Source organism: Lissotriton helveticus, chromosome 7 (assembly GCF_964261635.1).
Source record: "Lissotriton helveticus chromosome 7, aLisHel1.1, whole genome shotgun sequence".
NCBI lineage: Eukaryota > Metazoa > Chordata > Amphibia > Caudata > Salamandridae > Lissotriton > Lissotriton helveticus.
Window position 1 is genome coordinate 849068461 of NC_136068.1, and position 18814 is coordinate 849087274.

At 47.6% G+C, this 18814-nt stretch overlaps 1 protein-coding gene across 2 annotated transcripts in view; it reads right to left on the reverse strand.

The window, feature by feature from the left end:
• Positions 1-18814, reverse strand: part of RANBP17 (RAN binding protein 17) — a 1522743-nt gene that overhangs the window by 1010877 nt on the left and 493052 nt on the right. For both annotated transcript variants that reach the window (XM_078653359.1, XM_078653358.1), the window contains exon 13: positions 17183-17288. In XM_078653359.1, coding sequence (XP_078509485.1) covers positions 17183-17288 — 106 coding nt within the window. The remainder of the gene's footprint in view (positions 1-17182; positions 17289-18814) is intronic.

Here is an 18814-nt window from a genome sequence, read left to right on the forward strand (position 1 = left end):
ATCCGCTCTCGATCTTCCTGCACGACTGTCTCTTCTTCCTCGGTATCGAAAATGTTCACCGGGTCAGGTGCCGTCTGCTGGGCCTCCTGGCGCGCTGCGCGCCGAAGTCGAATTGTCTTCTTGGAGCGGAAACGAGAACAGGCCATACAGTTGGCTTCATCGTGATCCGGCGACAGGCACTTGTTGCACACCGGGTTGACGTCGACGTGAGGATACTTCGCGTTGCACACGGGGCACCTTTCGAACGGGCTCCGTTCCATGATGTTCCGTCGAATAAGGCCTCTAGCGTCGACCGGGCCTTGAGCACCGAAGACTCGGGAACTGAGTCGGAACAGAACTGGCACCGATCGCAAGACAATACCGACGATAAAGGAAAGGCCTTTGGGCCAAAAAGAAAAGTTTCTATTGATTCCGAACTTGAGTGATCAAATATGCATCCGAACCCAATGGCGGAAAAAAACAATCTGGGGATGGAGTCGATGCCCATGCGCACTGTAGTCCAGGGGAGGAGCCACCTATCTTGTGATACTTCGAAGACTCTTCCAGGACAACAATGTGCAATCATCCGGACCCAACACTAGGCGGCAATCTATGCAATAGATATGAATTCAGCAGCCCACATGCTTCGAACAGGTGGGTGTTAAGTTATGTTGTTGTTGTAGCGTCTCTACAGTACTGGAATTTTCTTCACAAACCAGATCCTGAGTCATACAATCATGAGAGGTTCGGTGTTTTGGTCTGATACTGGTTGGGTGGTGGTGTTATGTTCAATGAGTTGTGTGAGGGTGTTTGATTACATTGTCCGAAAGGTCTGTCCCAGGAAATTTTACATTCACATATCGATCTCTTAAACAGGTAACATGCCCTTAGTACAGCAACTGGAGGCAATCTTTGTAGTAATTTTCTTTACCACTGTTCATATTTAGATGCTAGTGCAAAGAGTGAAGATTCAAAAAAAGTTGTAGAAAATATTTTGATGGCAACGTTTTAGTCACCCAAAAAGAATCTTTCCTTCAATATATTTTCCACTTGTTTTTTTGAACTATCATGGATCTTGTATTGCCTCTTTAAGCATTCTTGAGGAATGCATACACCATTCCTTATAAAGCAGAGGCCTGAAATAAATCAATATCACTATTATCAGCCTGAGCAGATGAGATGTTCATAATTAGCAACCTGTGTTTATAAAGAGAGAAAAACAACAATCAAAGCTCACAGGCACTATGTTTTGATTTGTTTATATGGGATTAAAGTTAAGAATTGTATGCATGTGCAGAACTTCAAAACTCAAGAAGTTTCCAAGAATCTAGTTTTCTTCTATTCTGTCAGTCCTGTAGATATAATTAATACAGACTATACAAACGTAAAATCCAAATCAAATGTGGTCATATATGCCAGATGTAACAGAATACAGTGGTTTGCTTCATACAGTAGCTTCATCCATGTGCTTTATCAAAAACCATCTATTTTCTGATTCCACCATAAAATAATGTTATCACACAATCCTACAAGCGGCAAGAACATCCCAGCTGATCCGTGTACACAACTCCACGCTTGCATTCTTTCCAGACTACACAGCAGAGGTGGCCCGTCGCAGGAGAAGCTTCATGGAGGTCAAAAAGGAGATGAGGGCGTGTGAACTGCCCTACTTCATGTTGTTCCCGGCCCGGCTCTGAGTAATAGCCGACCGAAAAACGTGGTTCTTCGAAACCCAAGAAGCGGCATACGATTGGTTGGAAGGTTGGCGGTGATTAGGAACACAGCGGAGCACTAACGTTCGTGCACAAGGGAGTGCTGCTGTGCGGTCTAATTTGAAGCACTCACCTTCGTTTTACTGGGAACTGCTGCTGTCTCTTGCCCTGTGTTTGTTCCTCCCCAGGAGAGACTGCTGACTGGAGTTTGGGTTGTCGAGGGGGAGCGGGACTGCGAGGACCAGAGGTATTAGCGCTTTGAGACCACGCGCACCTGGTGCCTCTTCCCGCCCCCTCCTCCCTGCAGACTATTAATCCACGCGTCACGGCCCCCGCTTCGCGGGAGCCGTTCGTGCATAAAGGAGTGCTGCTGTGCGGTCTAATTTGAAGCCCTCACCTTCGTTTTACTGGGAACTGCTGCTGTCTCTTGCCCTGTGTTTGTTCCTCCCCAGGAGAGACTGCTGACTGGAGTTTGGGTTGTCGAGGGGGAGCGGGACTGCGAGGACCAGAGGTATTAGCGCTTTGAGACCACGCGCACCTGGTGCCTCTTCCCACCCCCTCCTCCCTGCTGACTATTAATCCACGCCTTACGGCCCCCGCTTTGCGGGTGCCGTTCGTGCACAAGGGAGTGCTGCTGTGCGGTCTAATTTGAAGCTCTCACCTTCGTTTTACTGGGAACTGCTGCTGTCTCTTGCCCTGTGTTTGTTCCTCCCCAGGAGAGACTGCTGACTGGAGTTTGGGTTGTCGAGGGGGAGCGGGACTGCGAGGACCAGAGGTATGTATTAGCGCTTTGAGACCACGCGCACCTGGTGCCTCTTCCCTCCCCCTCCTCCTTCTACTCAGCGACGCCCATACTCGCGCACGCGGGACGCGCGCGGGCGGGCGCCGGACGAAGCCCGGGCCAAGGGCGGGCCAGTTGTAGCCCGTTAGAGCCCGGGAGATACCGGACCAGGCCACCCCCCCTAAGTCTTTGTCCAGCAGTCCCTGCTGTCCTCGAACCCTATTTCTATACCTTGATTGGGTCCTGCGCAGTAGGTGTTGATCAATATGGCAACAAGGGAGACAAGGAGCAAAGCGGCCACCCTGGTAACAGGTACACTGGATAGTTTCCTCGTCAAGGCAAATACTGTGGTAAATAATGGTCTTACAGCCCTAGAAAAACAGATAGCAGAAGGGCTTGAAAGTTCGCAGCGACTTTCCCCGGGCTCATCCATGAATGCTAGATCCCCAGAACTGCTGGATGCTACCCATCTATCCCTTCTGGATAGCATCGACCAAACAATAGAGTCAGTGTTGCAGTTGAGGACACCAACTAACTCCCAAAGAGATCGAGACTCACTCCTGACCATCCAAGAGTCGACGTCTCCCCCAATATCTCATCCAGTTCTAATTCGGTAAGAGGGGGATGTCCCTACTGCATCACATCCAAGGGGTCCCCGGGAGGGTGCAGTTCCGAAAAGAAAAAGACCTAGGCAATCAAAGGGTGCTAAGAGGGCAAGAGTAGATTACATCCCAAACACCATTGGTAACACTACTGACGTCACGGAAACATCTTCTGCCGTGATTGTCACTGAAATGGTGAGCCCTTTACACCCTGTCTACACTCATACGCCACCGCACCCTGGCACGTTCATTTTTGGAGAGGGACTTTCTAACAGCACGGACCATATTATTCATTCTTTCACTAACATCCTTAAAAATCTGCTGGACCCCCTGCTGGTTAAACTCAACTGTATCGATGCTAGACTTTTAGCCATAGAAAAATCAAGCGGGGTAGGGTTGTCCAGCAAGGGTTGCGACCTAGCACTAATAGAGTAAATGGGACAAATAGTGGGATCTCCCTTCCACCTAGTGCTCCTACTGCTGTGATTCCAACTCAGCCCACTTCCTCTCTCACGGTGAATGTTCCCACAGTTACCCTTCCTCAACCAACCTAACCAGACTAGTAATAGCCTAAACCGGCCAAAAGTAGTTAATCTGCCTCCAGAGGTGGCGGCCCACACTGTAATCCTGACTGGGGTACCTGAGCTCTCTAGCCACGTGGTGGAATCTTTTGACTCCTTACGCAACAAAGTTATTAGCTGGTTGAATGTTCACAGGCCCCTACCACCCAATTTGAGAGGAGAAATACTGATGGTTAGGAGGGTCCCATGGGTCGGGTACACTGTTAAGAAAATAGGGGGAGATTGTATCCTTGTAAACTTTAGGAATTCCCAGATTGTCCCCCATATATGCAATTGGCTCAGGAGTACAGGGAACACATCCATAGAACTGGTCCCGCTGTCGTTTTTTTATCCAAGTGGCGATGATTCGCACTTGGGGGCAAACGACGGCTGGACTAGGGTGGGATATGCTATTGATGGGTCAAGGTATAAGCCCTCTCGTCATGACATTTCTGCATACAGAAATTATGTTCATGCCAATAGATATAGTTGCCTTGACCAGGTTGACTGACTCCCGATGGTGGCATGTACTGGGGATAGTGAAGGGGTGGTTCCCCATATCGCTTTGCTGGGAACAGGGACAGTTGCCACTGTTAATACCAACTATAGCCCTGTCGCATCGTTATCGGAAAGCCTAACTAACACTAGTACCCGGGGCTATCCCGCCAACCCATTGCTAAGATCATTTCACTATAACTTAACAACCCAAGATGCAACTAATCTGGGGGTCCCTGAGGGGCAAGTATTACCGGTTAGCTCTCCATCACCATCCACAGATAACGTTGGTGAGAGAGCGAGGGGAATGGTACCTAAGTCAGGCTCGGGAATTATGAAGGTCCTTTCCTGGAATGTTGCAGGCATCGCCAATAAATTAGATTCTAATGACTGGGGCTCCCTAGTAGACAGTAACGATATCTGTCTCTTTCAGGAGACTTGGGCTAGGGAACTCTATCCCAGGGCGGGTTATGCAACCTTCTATACCCATGCTAGGTGGAGTGGTAAAGGGAGGCCTTCCGGTGGACTCGCTGTCTGGGTGGCCAGTCACATTGGCTGTAGAGCGGAGACAATACCAACCCTTTCGGAGGACATTCAATGTGCTCTTCTTAAATGGCCTCACGCCTTTAATCTGGCGATTGTCAATGTGTACTCGCGCCCAGTCAGTGTGTCCATGGAATCATCCATTTTGGATGATCTATCCTCATTTCTGGGGCAATTACCCGTCGATTGTAAGATACTGAAGGGCGGAGACTTCAACTGCCACTTCGAACCACTGGAAGGTTTGAAGGAGGGTGCCCTAACTGCTGAGGATGACTATTGGAGGATTGCCCCCTGCCAATCCCCTAACCCGAAATCATGATCCCCCCTTTAGCGGTGCAGATTACGTCCCTAACTTTGAATTATGCCCTGAGGGCCTGCAATGGGCGCACTCCATCCGACACCCCTTCGTTGTGTACCTTCAATAGGAAGGACCACGAGTCACGCTTGGACTACATTTTTGTAGATACAGGCATGTGGTCCAAGGTTTTGGATTTTAGGGTAATTGAAAGATCAGATAGCGACCACAATGCCCTCTGCTTAGATATGGTACACCCTGTGCCCGAAGAAGGGACGCCACTTACAGACCCAAGTAAAGACACAGGAAACCTAGTTCTATCCAATAATAGACGCAGGATAAGATGGGGGAAATTGGTAAGTTCAACAGAGTGCATCACAAAAATTTATGACTTGGCACTCCCAAAGCTAGCTGAAATGGACGAACTAATTAATAAACCAAGAGCCACCGATTTTAATGAGAAACTAGCCCAAATCCACGGAGATTTAGTGGGAAGTTTAGGAGAGGTTTTTTACCCTGAGGTGGTGACTAGGAAGAAGAGGACATTAACCTCCGCTTGGTACAATTCCACATGTAAAAAGATAAAAAACGAGCTGATTTTTATGATAAACTCTGGCACCAACAAGGACAAGGTAGTTGAGTTGAGACGCAAATATAAGGAAGCCATCGCCCAGGCAAAGTCAGAATGGGATTGGGATAGATGGCAGGACCTATCTCTGGCACTGGAAACCAGGGATTCAAGAAAATTCTGGTCTTTAGTCCATACAGGTACAGGCGAGCCGAAATCAGCTGTGGAGCCAAATATCGCTGCCTCAGTATGGGAATCTCATTTTAGTAAATTGTATCAAGACATTCCCATAATTGCCAATGAGGCAGCCCTCGACACCTCCTCTGAGTCCGCAGAGAAATTAGAATTCACACTGGGTGAGGTGGTAAATGCTATGGAGAGATTGGCGTTGGGGAAGGCCCCAGGCCTCGACAAACTCCCCGGAGATTTGTTTAGATACCATCCAGAGATCTGGGGTCCTTACTTCCTAATTATATTTAATTCCATTTTGGGAGGGATGGAGATCCCCTGTACTTGGCTGTGGGCAGAGATAGTACCGATTTTTCAACTACAAGCCGATCAGCCTTATAGACGTACCCCAAAAACTTTTTGCCCGCCTTCTCCTGGACCATCTCCTTGACTGGATGGAGGACAATGCGATCCTCAGTGCGCTCCAGGCGGGCTTCAGGAAAAAACACGTCCACCATGGACCAGATTTTCCGCCTTGTCCTTCTTTACTGGAAAACAGTGGGGATCGAGGGGGGGGAGTCTGTACATGGTGTTTGTGGACCTGAAGTCCGCATTTGATTTGGTACCCCACAAGAAATTATGGGCGGTTCTCAAGGAGCTAGGCGTTCCTCCACAATTGCTACAGGCAATAATCAGGCTCCACGACAGCAATTTTGCCCAGGTTAGGTGTGGGAGGAATGGAGCGTTGTCTTCTAGGTTCCCAGTTCTCAGGGGGGTAAGACAGGGTTGCGTCCTTGCACCGACCTTGTTTTGCCTCTTTGTTAACAGTGTCATATCCCATCTTGATAATGTCAGGGACAACGATGCACATAGGCTGGCAGGTAGGAGGGTTCCGGCAATTATGTTTGCCGATGATACCCTCCTGCTCTCCAAATCCCCGATGGGGATCCAACGGATACTGGATGGGTTTGGGGATTTCTGCAGGATGCATGGCCTGGAGATCAACGCAGAAAAAAACAAATTCATGGTATTCAATGCCTCCACAACAACCAGGCCCAATCCAACCCTGGGACCCGAAAGGCTGGAAAGGGTTAGAACGTTCCAGTATTTGGGGGTAACTTTACATGAAAATCTATCATGGGGTCCACAGATAGCAAGATCCCGTTTAAAGTTATCCCAAATGGTGGGGGCAATTTTGAAGGTTTCGAACTCATCAACCTTCAAACCTGTTAGTCCAGCCATGGAGATGTACAAAACCCAAGCCAGAGCAGCCTCATCCTATGGTGGTGAGCTATGGGGCCACAAAGCTGGGACAGAACATGTCAAGGTGGAAAACAACTTCCTTAGACGCTTATTGGCTCTCCCCCAAGGCACACCTTTGTTACCTCTGAGATTAGATCTGGGGCTCCCATCGATAGGGGATGAATTGGTCCTAAAACCATTGAGGTTCTGGCACAGGCTCTGGTCCACTGGTGAACTTTCCCACGCAAGGCAAGATCTCAAGCACGTCCTGAACCTCAACCATTCTGACAGAACTCCATGGGTGGCATATGTCAAACGAGAATTCTAACGCTTGGGACTGCCTGAGCTGTGGGACGATCCCAAAAGAGGTTGTCTAGGGGTGTCACGCAAAATGGTTACGAAGATCTTCAAGGACAAAAGCCTAATTTCGCTCGTGTGTGCATCAAAAGTTGGCACCCTAACTGAACAATTTTTGGCCACCAAAAATTTCTTTTTTTTTTAAAGGTTTTATGGACATCATATTTCCTATTCTTGCATGGAAACTTTTCATTCAATGGAGGTTTGGCACGCTGCCCCTTAAAGCCTTTACTAGTAAATGGACAATGCTGGACGATAAAATCTGCAGTAAGAATGAGGAGGATGAACTACACGTGTTGTTTTTTTGCCCTGCCTACAATAGACCGAGGAAATACTGGCTAGCGCCACTGTGTAGGAATCTGGGCATTAGAAACTGTTTACAATCATACAGAATCCTGAAGACAAGTACCCTGCATTATATAGTTTTTGCAGTTGCCAAGTACTTAATGGCCATGTGGCAGATAAGGGAAAAAGTATTGAAAGGTTAATTTCCTACTAAACGTGTAATGGATTGTAATGAAATGTAGCTAACTGTGTCCTCATTGCCTTAGACCCTCCAGGAAACTGGATTAATTTGTCTGTTGCTCCTTGCCTTGTTTTTACTGTATGTTTTATGTGTTTTAAATGTTTTTCTAATGAATCTTTTATGGTCTCAAACGGCCGAAATAAAGCATTTTTGGATTGGAATCACCGCCATCAACAAAAGGATGACCACGTTGGATCTCAAGAACAGAGGCGAGAGGTGCCGAGCCGCTCACCACGACCAGGGACAGAAGAAAATGAACTGGAACTGGAACATTGACCTCTCGGCTCCAACCGGCATTACTACTGCACCAACTATTGATTGAGACTGGGCTGGCTCTGGATTCTGGACTGAGGCGAGCCCGGGGGGACAGCGAGGGCTGCCGCCTCTACGGACCTTATACCCCAACAAGCAAGTACTATGGTTTGGGTTGGGGAAAAGCACTCTGCTAAGTTGGGGTGGCGGGCGGTTCTATGTCCGTTAAGCAGGGAGGCAGGGAGGGGTGGGGAGGGATAGTTTTGGTCGGTTTATGTTTAAATATTGTGACAGGAATTGACGACAGGCACACACTGAGAGCACAGGGAGAGGGCGGTTGCATCACGATTGAGATAGGAGGGGAACACATGGTGAGTCCGCGACTGCACCACAGACGCTTTGATATCATTACACGACAGCGACTCCACAGCATCCGGTAGACCCTTCCTGGGGCGCAATCCACAGGGTAACGTCCAGTACAACACGTCACAAGAGACCCCCGTGCCGCCCCTGAGAATACTGACATGGAATGTAAGAGGTTTGGGCGATAAAATAAAGAGGGGTCTGGTACTGCAGGCCTTACAAAGGCACAGCCCAACAGTAGTCCTTCTGCAAGAGACTCATCTCACAGGGAAGGCGTGCCAAGCGCTAGACAGACGAGGAGACAAGATGGCGGCGCACGCTGAGTTTACTTCAGGATTGAGAGGGACGGGTATCCTAATCAAAAAGACCTCGTCGTTTATACCACTACAGACTAAGATAGATGACCAGGGTCGCTTCGCAGCGATTCAAGGCCAGTGGGAGGGCAAACTTCTAAACATAGTCTCGGTATACGTGCCTCCGGCACTGCAATCGGTGGCACTGCGTGCACTAGGAGCGTTTCTCTTAACCTTACCGGAGGGGGACCTCATTCTGGGAGGTGAGTTTAACACTACAATAAACACGGCAGTAGACAGATTTCCGGCACAGTCACAAACGTCGGGTCCCTCCCGATTCCAGGGCTTTCTAGAAGCAATGGGGCTAATAGCCGTCTGGCGACATACGCACCCAGCAGCGAACGAATACACATACCACTCCGCGGTACACAATAGTATGTTGCGAAAAGACTACTTTCTAATGGTGGGATCGAGGTTACAGAATGTCAAGGAGGTGGAAATCAAACCTAGGGGCATCTCAGATCACTCTCCTGTGTTGTTGACTCTCTCTTGCAGGGAGAAATCTTGCAGGAGAATTTACCCCATCTACCCTAATTATCTGAAAATCCCCGGCATACGGAAAGAACTTAAATACACTACTAAGCATTTCTTTGATGAAAATATTACCTCTGTAGACTCACCGTCCATACTTTGGGAGGCTTATAAGACAGTCCTCCGAGGACAGGCTATAGCCTCCATCACGGAGCATACACGATCAAAACAAAAAGAACTGACTGAATTGGAGCTCGCCTTACACACTGCGCACATAGCGCACATGACAGATCCCTCCTTGAATTCGGCCCATGACTTACAGCTGCAGCAGCAGCGCTACAGGGACCACTTAGGAACCAAACCGTAGACCACATCACTGCGACGGCGCACAAAGTTTACGACATAGGGAATAAAGCGGGGAAAATGTTGGCATGGCTGGATGACAAAAAGGGAGGGCCCAGAGGGATACAACAGTTGTACTCAAAGGCAGGCATCATACAGACACATCCTGAGGAAATAGTACGTACACTGTCTGACCACTTCAAGGAAGTTTACACTCCAGACCGGGAAGTACGAGAATCCGAAGCGATCAACTCGCTTAGTCACGTAGAAACCTGTACCCTCCCACCCGGGGTGGTCACGGAACTAGAGGCAGACCTCACGACCGACGAGCTGCAGTCTGCCATAGGAGCTATACAATCTGGGAAAGCGTTGGGCCCCTACGGGATCCCCATAGAATGGTACAAGCTCATGTCCGATACGCTAAGCACGCCGCTGCCTGCAATGTATAAAGACAGCCTAGCGACAGCTATACTCCTGCTGGATCAGCGCACAGCGACGTTCGTGGCAATTCCCAAGCCAGGTAAGCCCCCAGCAGAATGCACCTCTTACCACCCGATATCACTTCTGAATGCGGAAGCCAAAATCTTGGCGAAAGTACTAGCAAATCGACTAATGCCCCACCTCCCCCAGCTGATCCACCCGGACCAATCAGGCTTCATGCCACACCGAAACATTGCTCTTAACCTCAGGCGAGTTCACAGGGTACTGGCACAGGCGCCGACGCTTTCAGAGCCAACAGTGATAATGTCACTGGACGCAAAAATGCCCTTCGACTTGGTAAAATGGCAGTACCTCTTCGCAGTCCTAAACCGTATGGGCTTTGGCCCTAAATTCCAGGCCTTGATACGACTCTTATACACTGAACCAGTGGCTTAGGTAACAGCCAACGGCCACATATTGCATACTATATGGCTGGCAAGGGGAACGCGCCAGGGAGGTCCGCTGTCGCCGTTGTTTGCGTTGGCATTAGAACCATTGGCGACCTTAATTAGGGCGACCCCGTTGCTAAAAGGCATTAGCTGGAAGGCAGGGTGGGAAGATCGTATCTCGCTCTACGCCAACGACATGCTGCTATACCTAACAGACCGTGCCATAGTATACCTGAGCTTCTTCAAATTTGTAATACACACGGAACAAAATCAGGACACACGATAAACTGGTCCAAATCGGTTCTGTACATTTTAAAAGGTCCAGATCCGTCGCTCCCCGCCGAATGCCCGATCGTAATAGCCAGAGGCTCATTTAAGTATTTAGGCATACACATTACTTGAGATGCGCCTGACTTCTTTAATAAAAACCTGACGCCCCCTCTAGAGCGACTGAAGCGCGACGTAAAGGATCGGGCGTCCTTGCCCCTAACGCTGCTGGGAAGAGCAGCACTATATAAAATGATGGCATTGCCGAGGTTCCTCTATGCTCTTGACAACACACCATACCCGATACCGCCACGATACTTTAAACAAGCCGCAGCGCAGGTCTCGGCCCTTCTGTGGGGAAACCTACCGGCGCGAATAGCCCAAATTAAACTAAATAGGAGCTCGTATGATGACGGGATTGCATTGCCGTATTGGGCTACACAACTTAGAACCATTAATCACTGGATTCATGCACCCTAAGAAGATCCGGCATACCGAGCAGACAGAATGCAATTAGGTACGAACAACATGCTAGCGGTACTCTATAATAGAAGCCAAGCCACAAAACTAATAGGACCCACAAAGCAGACGGTCGCGTTGTGGTATGCGCACCGGCAAAATTAGGATGGAAAGGAACTATCACCAAACTCACCCTGCTCTGGGACACCAAGGCATTGGGAGAATTAAGGAATAGCAAGGGCTTTACGCAATGGGGTAATATCGGAATCTCCACGGTGGGAGACATGTGGGATAAAGGGACGGTGGTTCCTTTTGCACAACTCCAGCAACAATATGACTTGGGTCAGAATGAAACATATAGATATGTGCAAATTAGGCATGCCTTACTAACGGCAATACTAGCGGACACTGACATCCCAGAGGCCTCGCCATTAGAGGACCGTCTACTCACAGATTTCATGCAGCAGCGTGCAACATCCCTCACATATCGGAAGCTCCTTAACAATATGCCCGACCCTACACTTAGGCTCCGGGACCAATGGGTGGCAGATGTGGGAGATATGGACGATACAGAGTGGTTGACGGCACTGGCATCCCCTAGGGAGGTGGGCATATCAGCCAAGTTCCGACTGGTGCAACTAAAAATAATACATTGTGTGTATTACACCAGAACCACCTTGCACAAGATAAAATGTGCAAAGCACCCATTCTGCCTTAGGGGATGTGGGGAGGAAGGCACACTTTTCCATACCCTGTGGGATTGTCCAATTATAGTAGAATACTGGCGTCAGGTCCTGCGCACTATTTCACAGACGCTAGAGGTTTCCCTCCTGCCCGAACCACGAAAATGTCTTCTGAATATATGGGACCCCACTGATCTCACTCGCTATGGTCAAACCTGGGGTGCACTCGGCCTCATGGTTGCAAAGAGAGACATAGCACAGAAATGGGGTGCGACAGAACCCCCCACGTTATCGTTGTGGTGTAGAAATATGGACTTGATTATGATAACGGAGCGCACAGTATATGTAACCAGGGGGAGTCCGCGTAAATGTAACAAAATTTGGGCACCCTGGAACACTTTCAGAGGGGACTTATGTGACTTGCTGCCAGAGGAAGATCTGGATAGTTCAGATGACGAAGACGGAGAGGTGTAGAGATGCGATGCACTCGCGGACTTATTTAGCCAGACGAGATTCATAAGAAGTAACTGCTGTCCTGAGAATTGATGCACTGCCTAAACTTTCTTGAACAAACATACATGTTGTATTACGGATTATTTGATTGCCTGTCTCCTCCTGTGCAAATGTAACTTGATTATGTGATTGCTGTCAGATTGCCAATGTTATATTCAATAAACACATCTTTAAAAAAAAAAATAGTTATCAGTGACTAGCCTAGCAGATTTCCTGTTTTTCAAATAGGCTTTTACTCTTCAATTCTCGCTGTATTTCTCCGTCAGTCTTTCTGCATTACCACGTCATCCTTCTAAGGATATCACTTCTCAGTTGTACTACTTATTTCCAGATGCTGTCACCATTATAAATCCTGGCCATCCGCACCAGTCTTGGAGTGACCAATTATACATTATGTCTCAGTGCACCATATCATGAATGACTGTGAATAACAAAGCTGGCATACAATCCACTGGAGCAGTAAGTCTGTGATGCCAAAGGAAAAGGTATCGCTTGCTTCTCCTATGATGAAGTTTGAAAGCCCTCTAGACTGTTAAATAGTACAGTACTGTACGGTACAAAACGTGTGTTGTCCGATTGTGGCATGATTTACTCTTTATTGACAACTTTATTGACTGGCCAATCCTCATTTTTCAATAATTATTGCTGGAAGTAAACTTACACCAGTGCATTCAAAGATGAGATAAGAAGCCAAGTGTTATTATTTTTATTACCCCCTATGTCTTTGGTGAAGTCAAAGTCAAAGAGTTTATTGTACATGATTACTTAAAATCGTTACAATGTACATTTAAAAAAAAAGTTTTTGTTAACTTAATCTTCCATTAAATACTTCTTTTCAGTGTCATGGTTACCAAGATTTTAAAATATGAAACAACATTATAATACACCTAAATTGTAATCTAAGAGTTTAAAACGATCCGTGCGGGTTCTAGTTAAAAACGTTCAGAATTAAGCAGTGTCCGAAAAAGTCCTGGATTACTTTCAGCTGGATCCTATTCAAGATATAATGTCCAATTTATCTTTGTCATATATGTGACGCTGCTGCCGTACTTGATTAAGCTTTATTTGTGGCCTCTAGATCGGCTTGCATTAAAAGGTTCCTTACTTTTGCTAGGTATTTGACATCCCGGCAAGCCAAGATAATTGAGGATCCTTCCAGCCAACGTATCACCGCTGGCCAACAAGTGCGAATATTCAATTCGTTAAAAATTGGTCTTAAAAGCCCCCTAAGTCTTTGGTGAAATTACACTACTGTTGGGACACGGGCGGAATTCGGTGGCGGCCATTTTGGGTAGGGCTAGGCACTATAATAACAGACGGCCATGACTCCGCGCAGCGGACGCGCTCCGCGGGCACGCCGTTCGCATGCCGGAGTCAAGCCAGAGTCCAGCCCGTCTGCGCCCGTCCGCGCTGAGGACGAGCTGGACACTGGACTTACACCCACGCAACCCCTGGGAATCCTTTCTTATTCCTTTGTTGATTTTACAGCCCTGAAGCCCCCATGCTTACCTTGTACACACACATTTTCTCCAGAGGGTATCCTGCATTCCCCCCGCTGCCACACCTGTAATTCTGTGATTTTACCTTCCACATCTTTCAAGTTGTCTACTCGAGACTACACTCGTTCATCTAGGAATACATCGATAAAGAAGGGCTTTCTGATCAATGCCAGGTCCCTTATTAAAAATAATATCTCTTTCCATGACTTTGTGGAAGATAGGCAGCCGGAATGGGTGTTTGTCACAGAAACATGGGCCTCGGAATCTTCTGGCCATGATCTATTGATGGCCATCCCGGAGGGATATAAACTGCTGCGTCAAGACAGAGTTAAACGCAGAGGGGGTGGACTTGCTATTGTTTGCAAAGCCGCCCTGCCCTGCACGATTAAATCTCTTGTCGGAAGCCTCGGATTCTTTTGAGGCTCTGCACTTCTCTATCCTGTGTGCTCCCTCGGCCTCCTTTTCAGGAATCCTTCTGTATAGACCCCCTGGCTCCAGAGTTACGTTCACTGAAGATCTTCTCACAATCCTGGAACCATATTTTGGCAACTCCCATCTGTCCATTCTTGGGGATTTTAACTTTCATTTGGACAACTTAAGAGACCCGAATACCATTAGGTTGGTGGACACACTAGCAGCTTGTGAATGCATCCAGCTGGTCAATAAGCCTACCCATCTGGCGGGCCACATTCTAGACGGAGTCTTCTCTAATGACGACAGACTGTCTGTCGATACTCCGGTGCCTCTGGTCTGGTCAGACCATTCGGCAATTCCTCTTTTGATGGCCCTCCCACGGGAAGTAACTTCCGACTCATTCCCTACTAGCAGAGGCCCGAAAAGAAGTTATAAGAACATTAATAATGATACACTTGAGCCATACATAAAGACGTCTATCTATTCTTCTTTAGGAGACGCTGAGGAAGCAGCGATGTGGCTCTCCGACTCTATCACTAGGGCGGTTGATGAGCTAGCTCCCCCGTCCCTTAGATATTTGGCTCGCCGTAAGCCCGCTGCTCCGTGGTATATGGACTCACTAAGACTTCTTCGACAAGGCTGTAGAAGACAGGAACGAAAATGGAGGAAAGCGTGGGATCCTACTGAAAGGGTAGTACATAAGGGTCTGCTTGCAGACTATAAATCTAGTGTTATCAGGGAAAAGCAGCAGTACTTCTCGAATCTCACTACCTCCCTTACTTCCCCATGGGAGCTTTTTAAAATTGTCGACTCCCTCTGTTCCCTACAGGTTCCTGATCCAGTGGTGGGCTCGCAGGAGCTCTGTAACAAGATATCAGAGTTCTTCCACAAGAAAATTGATGATATATATCTTGCACTAGAAACCCAGAGAAAGTCGCTAGCCGACTCTTCTCTCCAAACCTTGACTACCTCAGAGGCGTGGACTAGAGACCATCCTGAAAGCTTAATGGACTTTCCGCTTCTCACGCAAGAAGGACTTGAGCTCTTGCTCGATAGAATTAAATCCTCATCCCCTCTTGATCCTTGCCCTCTGAGGATAATGAAGGAATGCAGAGCGACCTTGCTTCCGCCACTCCTGGAAGTCATGAATGGTGCCAGAATCCAGGGTACCTTCCCCTCAATATGGAAGAGGGCAATAGTGAAGCCCCTACTCAAGAAGCCTACGCTGGATCCGGAACAGTTGAAACATTTTAGACCTATTTCACTGTTACCCGCTCCTGCGAAGATTCTTGAGTCACACCTCAACTGCCATCTTACTACCTTTCTGGACTCATCTGGGTATCTTGACAGCTCCCAGCATGGGTTCCGAAAGGCACACAGTACTGAGACAGCTCTGACCATGGTGGCCAATAACATACGTATGAGGGTGGACGCAGGCCAAACTACTGTGTTGGTGCTACTGGACCTCACAGCGGCGTTTGACACCCTGTCTCCCTCTACTCTTACATCTCGGCTGAGGGAGGCAGGGATCTCCGGCATGGCTCTTAACCTCCTATGCTCCTTTCTACAACGGAGGGAGCAAAGAGTCAAGCTTGGTGAATTCCTTTCCCCTGCTATGTCCTTGCAATGTGGGGTGCCACAAGGGTCGGCTCTTAGCCCGACCCTATTTAACATTTATGTCGCCCCTCTTGCAAGGCTAGTAAAATCTCAGGGGATGGAATTGGTGTCATACGCCGATGACACTCAAATTATGGTGTCACTGACCCACTCAGTTTTAACATCTGCCACCAACTTCAGGATCTGTATGCAGACAGTCTCTGACTGGATGCTTCAGAATTCCCTGAAGTTGAATGGCGACAAAACTGAGATCCTGGTCTTTGGTAAGGACCAGGATATTTGGTCAGATGAGTGGTGGCCGGACTCACTGGGAACCTGTCCATCTCCCTCCCAGTCGGCAAGAAATCTGGGAGTAATCTTTGACACCTCCCTGTCCATGACTTTGCAGGTCAACCGTACAGTTGCCACCTGCTGGGGGGTGCTGAAGATTCTTAGGAAGATTGTTCACTATCTCTCCCCCTCAGCGCGTAAGCAGGTGGCAGTCGCATTGGTGAGTTCAAGGTTGGACTACTGCAATGCGCTTTATGCAGACTCCAACAAGGGGCTCATCCAGCGACTACAGGTTGTGCAAAACGCGGCTGCTCGTTTTGTTTTAGCACTTCCCAAAACTTCTTCTGCAACGATGGCCAGAAAGAGCCTTCATTGGCTCCCTATTCATCTTAGGATCTCGTTTAAGATCCTCTGCCTTGCCTACCGAGCCTTGGCTGAGTGTCTCTCGGATCCCCTGGGTGCCTTGCTGACCCGCTACCAACCTTGTAGATCTCTGAGATCTTCGGAGATGAATCTACTGGTGGTCCCACGTGCCAAAAGGGTACGTTGGGGAAATAGAGCATTTTCCATTGTTGCTCCCAAACTATGGAATCTGCTGCCTTATGAGATTAAGATGCAACCTTCTTTGATCTCTTTTAAAAAAGCGCTTAAGACCTGGTGTTTTGTCAGAGCTTACCCGTAATCAGGAGCATACTATGGTAGCTGGTATTGTTTGGTTAGGCGCCTTGACGCCCCCCGGGCTTAGTTGCGCGTTAAAAATTGTTTTTCATTTCATTTAATTTAATTTCATTTCATTTCGTATAACAGAAACTAAAAAGGTATAATTGGTTCCTTAGGCAGTTATGTCCTTCAGTAAATCTGTCAGTTTTTAACAACATATTACTAATACCAGCAGAGGCAGCAGTGCAGTCTAAGTCCAGGAAGAAAGCCATTTTAGAAACATAAATACAAACATGTTTGACTTCTTCAATGCTGTACTTACCGACATGATAATTCTCCATCCATGGCATCATGTTCATCCGTACTAGTGTAAGTTAATCTTCCTCCAATAACAGTACCAACTAAGTATATAAGCCAGGCCAAACGTCCTGTTTTGAAGCAATAAAAAACATTTTATCATTTAAAAAAAATTATGTATGCCTGTTACATAGAACGTTTATTTGGCAAGTATTAATCAAGGTTCCTCAATTTTGTTAAAGTGTGTTCATATCTGACAAATAGAACATTGTCTCCCTAATGGTAGCGCCTTTATTTAATCATTCTCCAAATCATTAAAAAGACTGCAGTCCATAAATGTACACAATCTTATTGCTCTCTGAATGAAATAGTTAAATGCAAACACCAAGTCCGCTTCCAGCGGGCGGGAGCTTAAAGAATCCTTCTACCCACTGGGAGCAGCCTTTTGATATGTTTCTGTGCCCGCTAAGCAGGCAGGGAAACAGATCAAAAGATTGCTCCCGCCTGCAGGGATCAGCATTATTAGCTGCTCGCTGCAGGCGGGAGCATTTCGGGATTGTCTATGTGCAGGGAGTGGGCTGGGGCCGCAGGGCTACCCCCCCCCCCCAGCCTCCCAACAAATGTATGGTGGGTGACCAACCTTTCAGATTGCATGGGGTTCCAAGCTGAAATCGACCTAGGGAGGGGAGCCGCACGACCCCCTCCCCCTGCAATTAGCACTGGGCCCCAGGGATGGGGTCCCTGGCCTGAAAGCGGCCTGGACGGGGGACGTGTGTGTACCCCCCTGCAATATGCGCCTGATCCCGGGAACAGGGTACCCAGAGCAGAAATCACCCTGTCCCCCTGCAATATGCACTGAGCCGCAGGGGATGGGATCCCCGGGGCCAAAGTCAGGGACCCCAGAAATTCACCAGTTATAGTTAGCAGCGCTAACTATAACTTGCACCCACGCCATGCACTGCTTATGATCTCACATGACAATATTCATGACATGTTCTAGGACATCATTTAGGACATCAGCGATGACATCTCAAATTACATCATTGATGACTTCATCCAAACGTCTTTTATACACTTTGCTCTATAAACAAGTATACAATTAGAGCTATGAAAATAAATGCAAAATGCCTTTGAATAATATTAAGTGTCTTTACTGCTATCATACATACAACTCCCTTAGGTAAAACAAGCCTGTGTTATTTACAACATTGACCCTATACAATACACTTCATGGGTAGCCGAATTCATGTTGACTATGAATGACAGATGAAAGGGTATCCTATCCTGCACACGGTGTTCAATCTGTATACAACCGTTCAGGGAAAAACAAGTTCCTCCAGATACTTAAGCGCGTTACATAACTAATTCTCTACTATGGCACTCTTTACCTGTATCAAACCCCTGACAGTCACTGAATCTGCATTGAGAAATGAGGTAGATATAAATAGAAAAGTGAGTTATGTTAGTACTGTTTACTTCATGGAGAGCATTTACTCTTTGCCACATTGTTTGCAGACAGTGAACTTCTTATGAGAAATAAACCACAGAGTATTGACCAGTATCTACTAAGCACATTGTACACTTTTGCCTAACCCGTCGAAAGAGACTATTCACTTCAAATAACCAAGGTCTGAAAGTGCTAAAGATCATACTACCT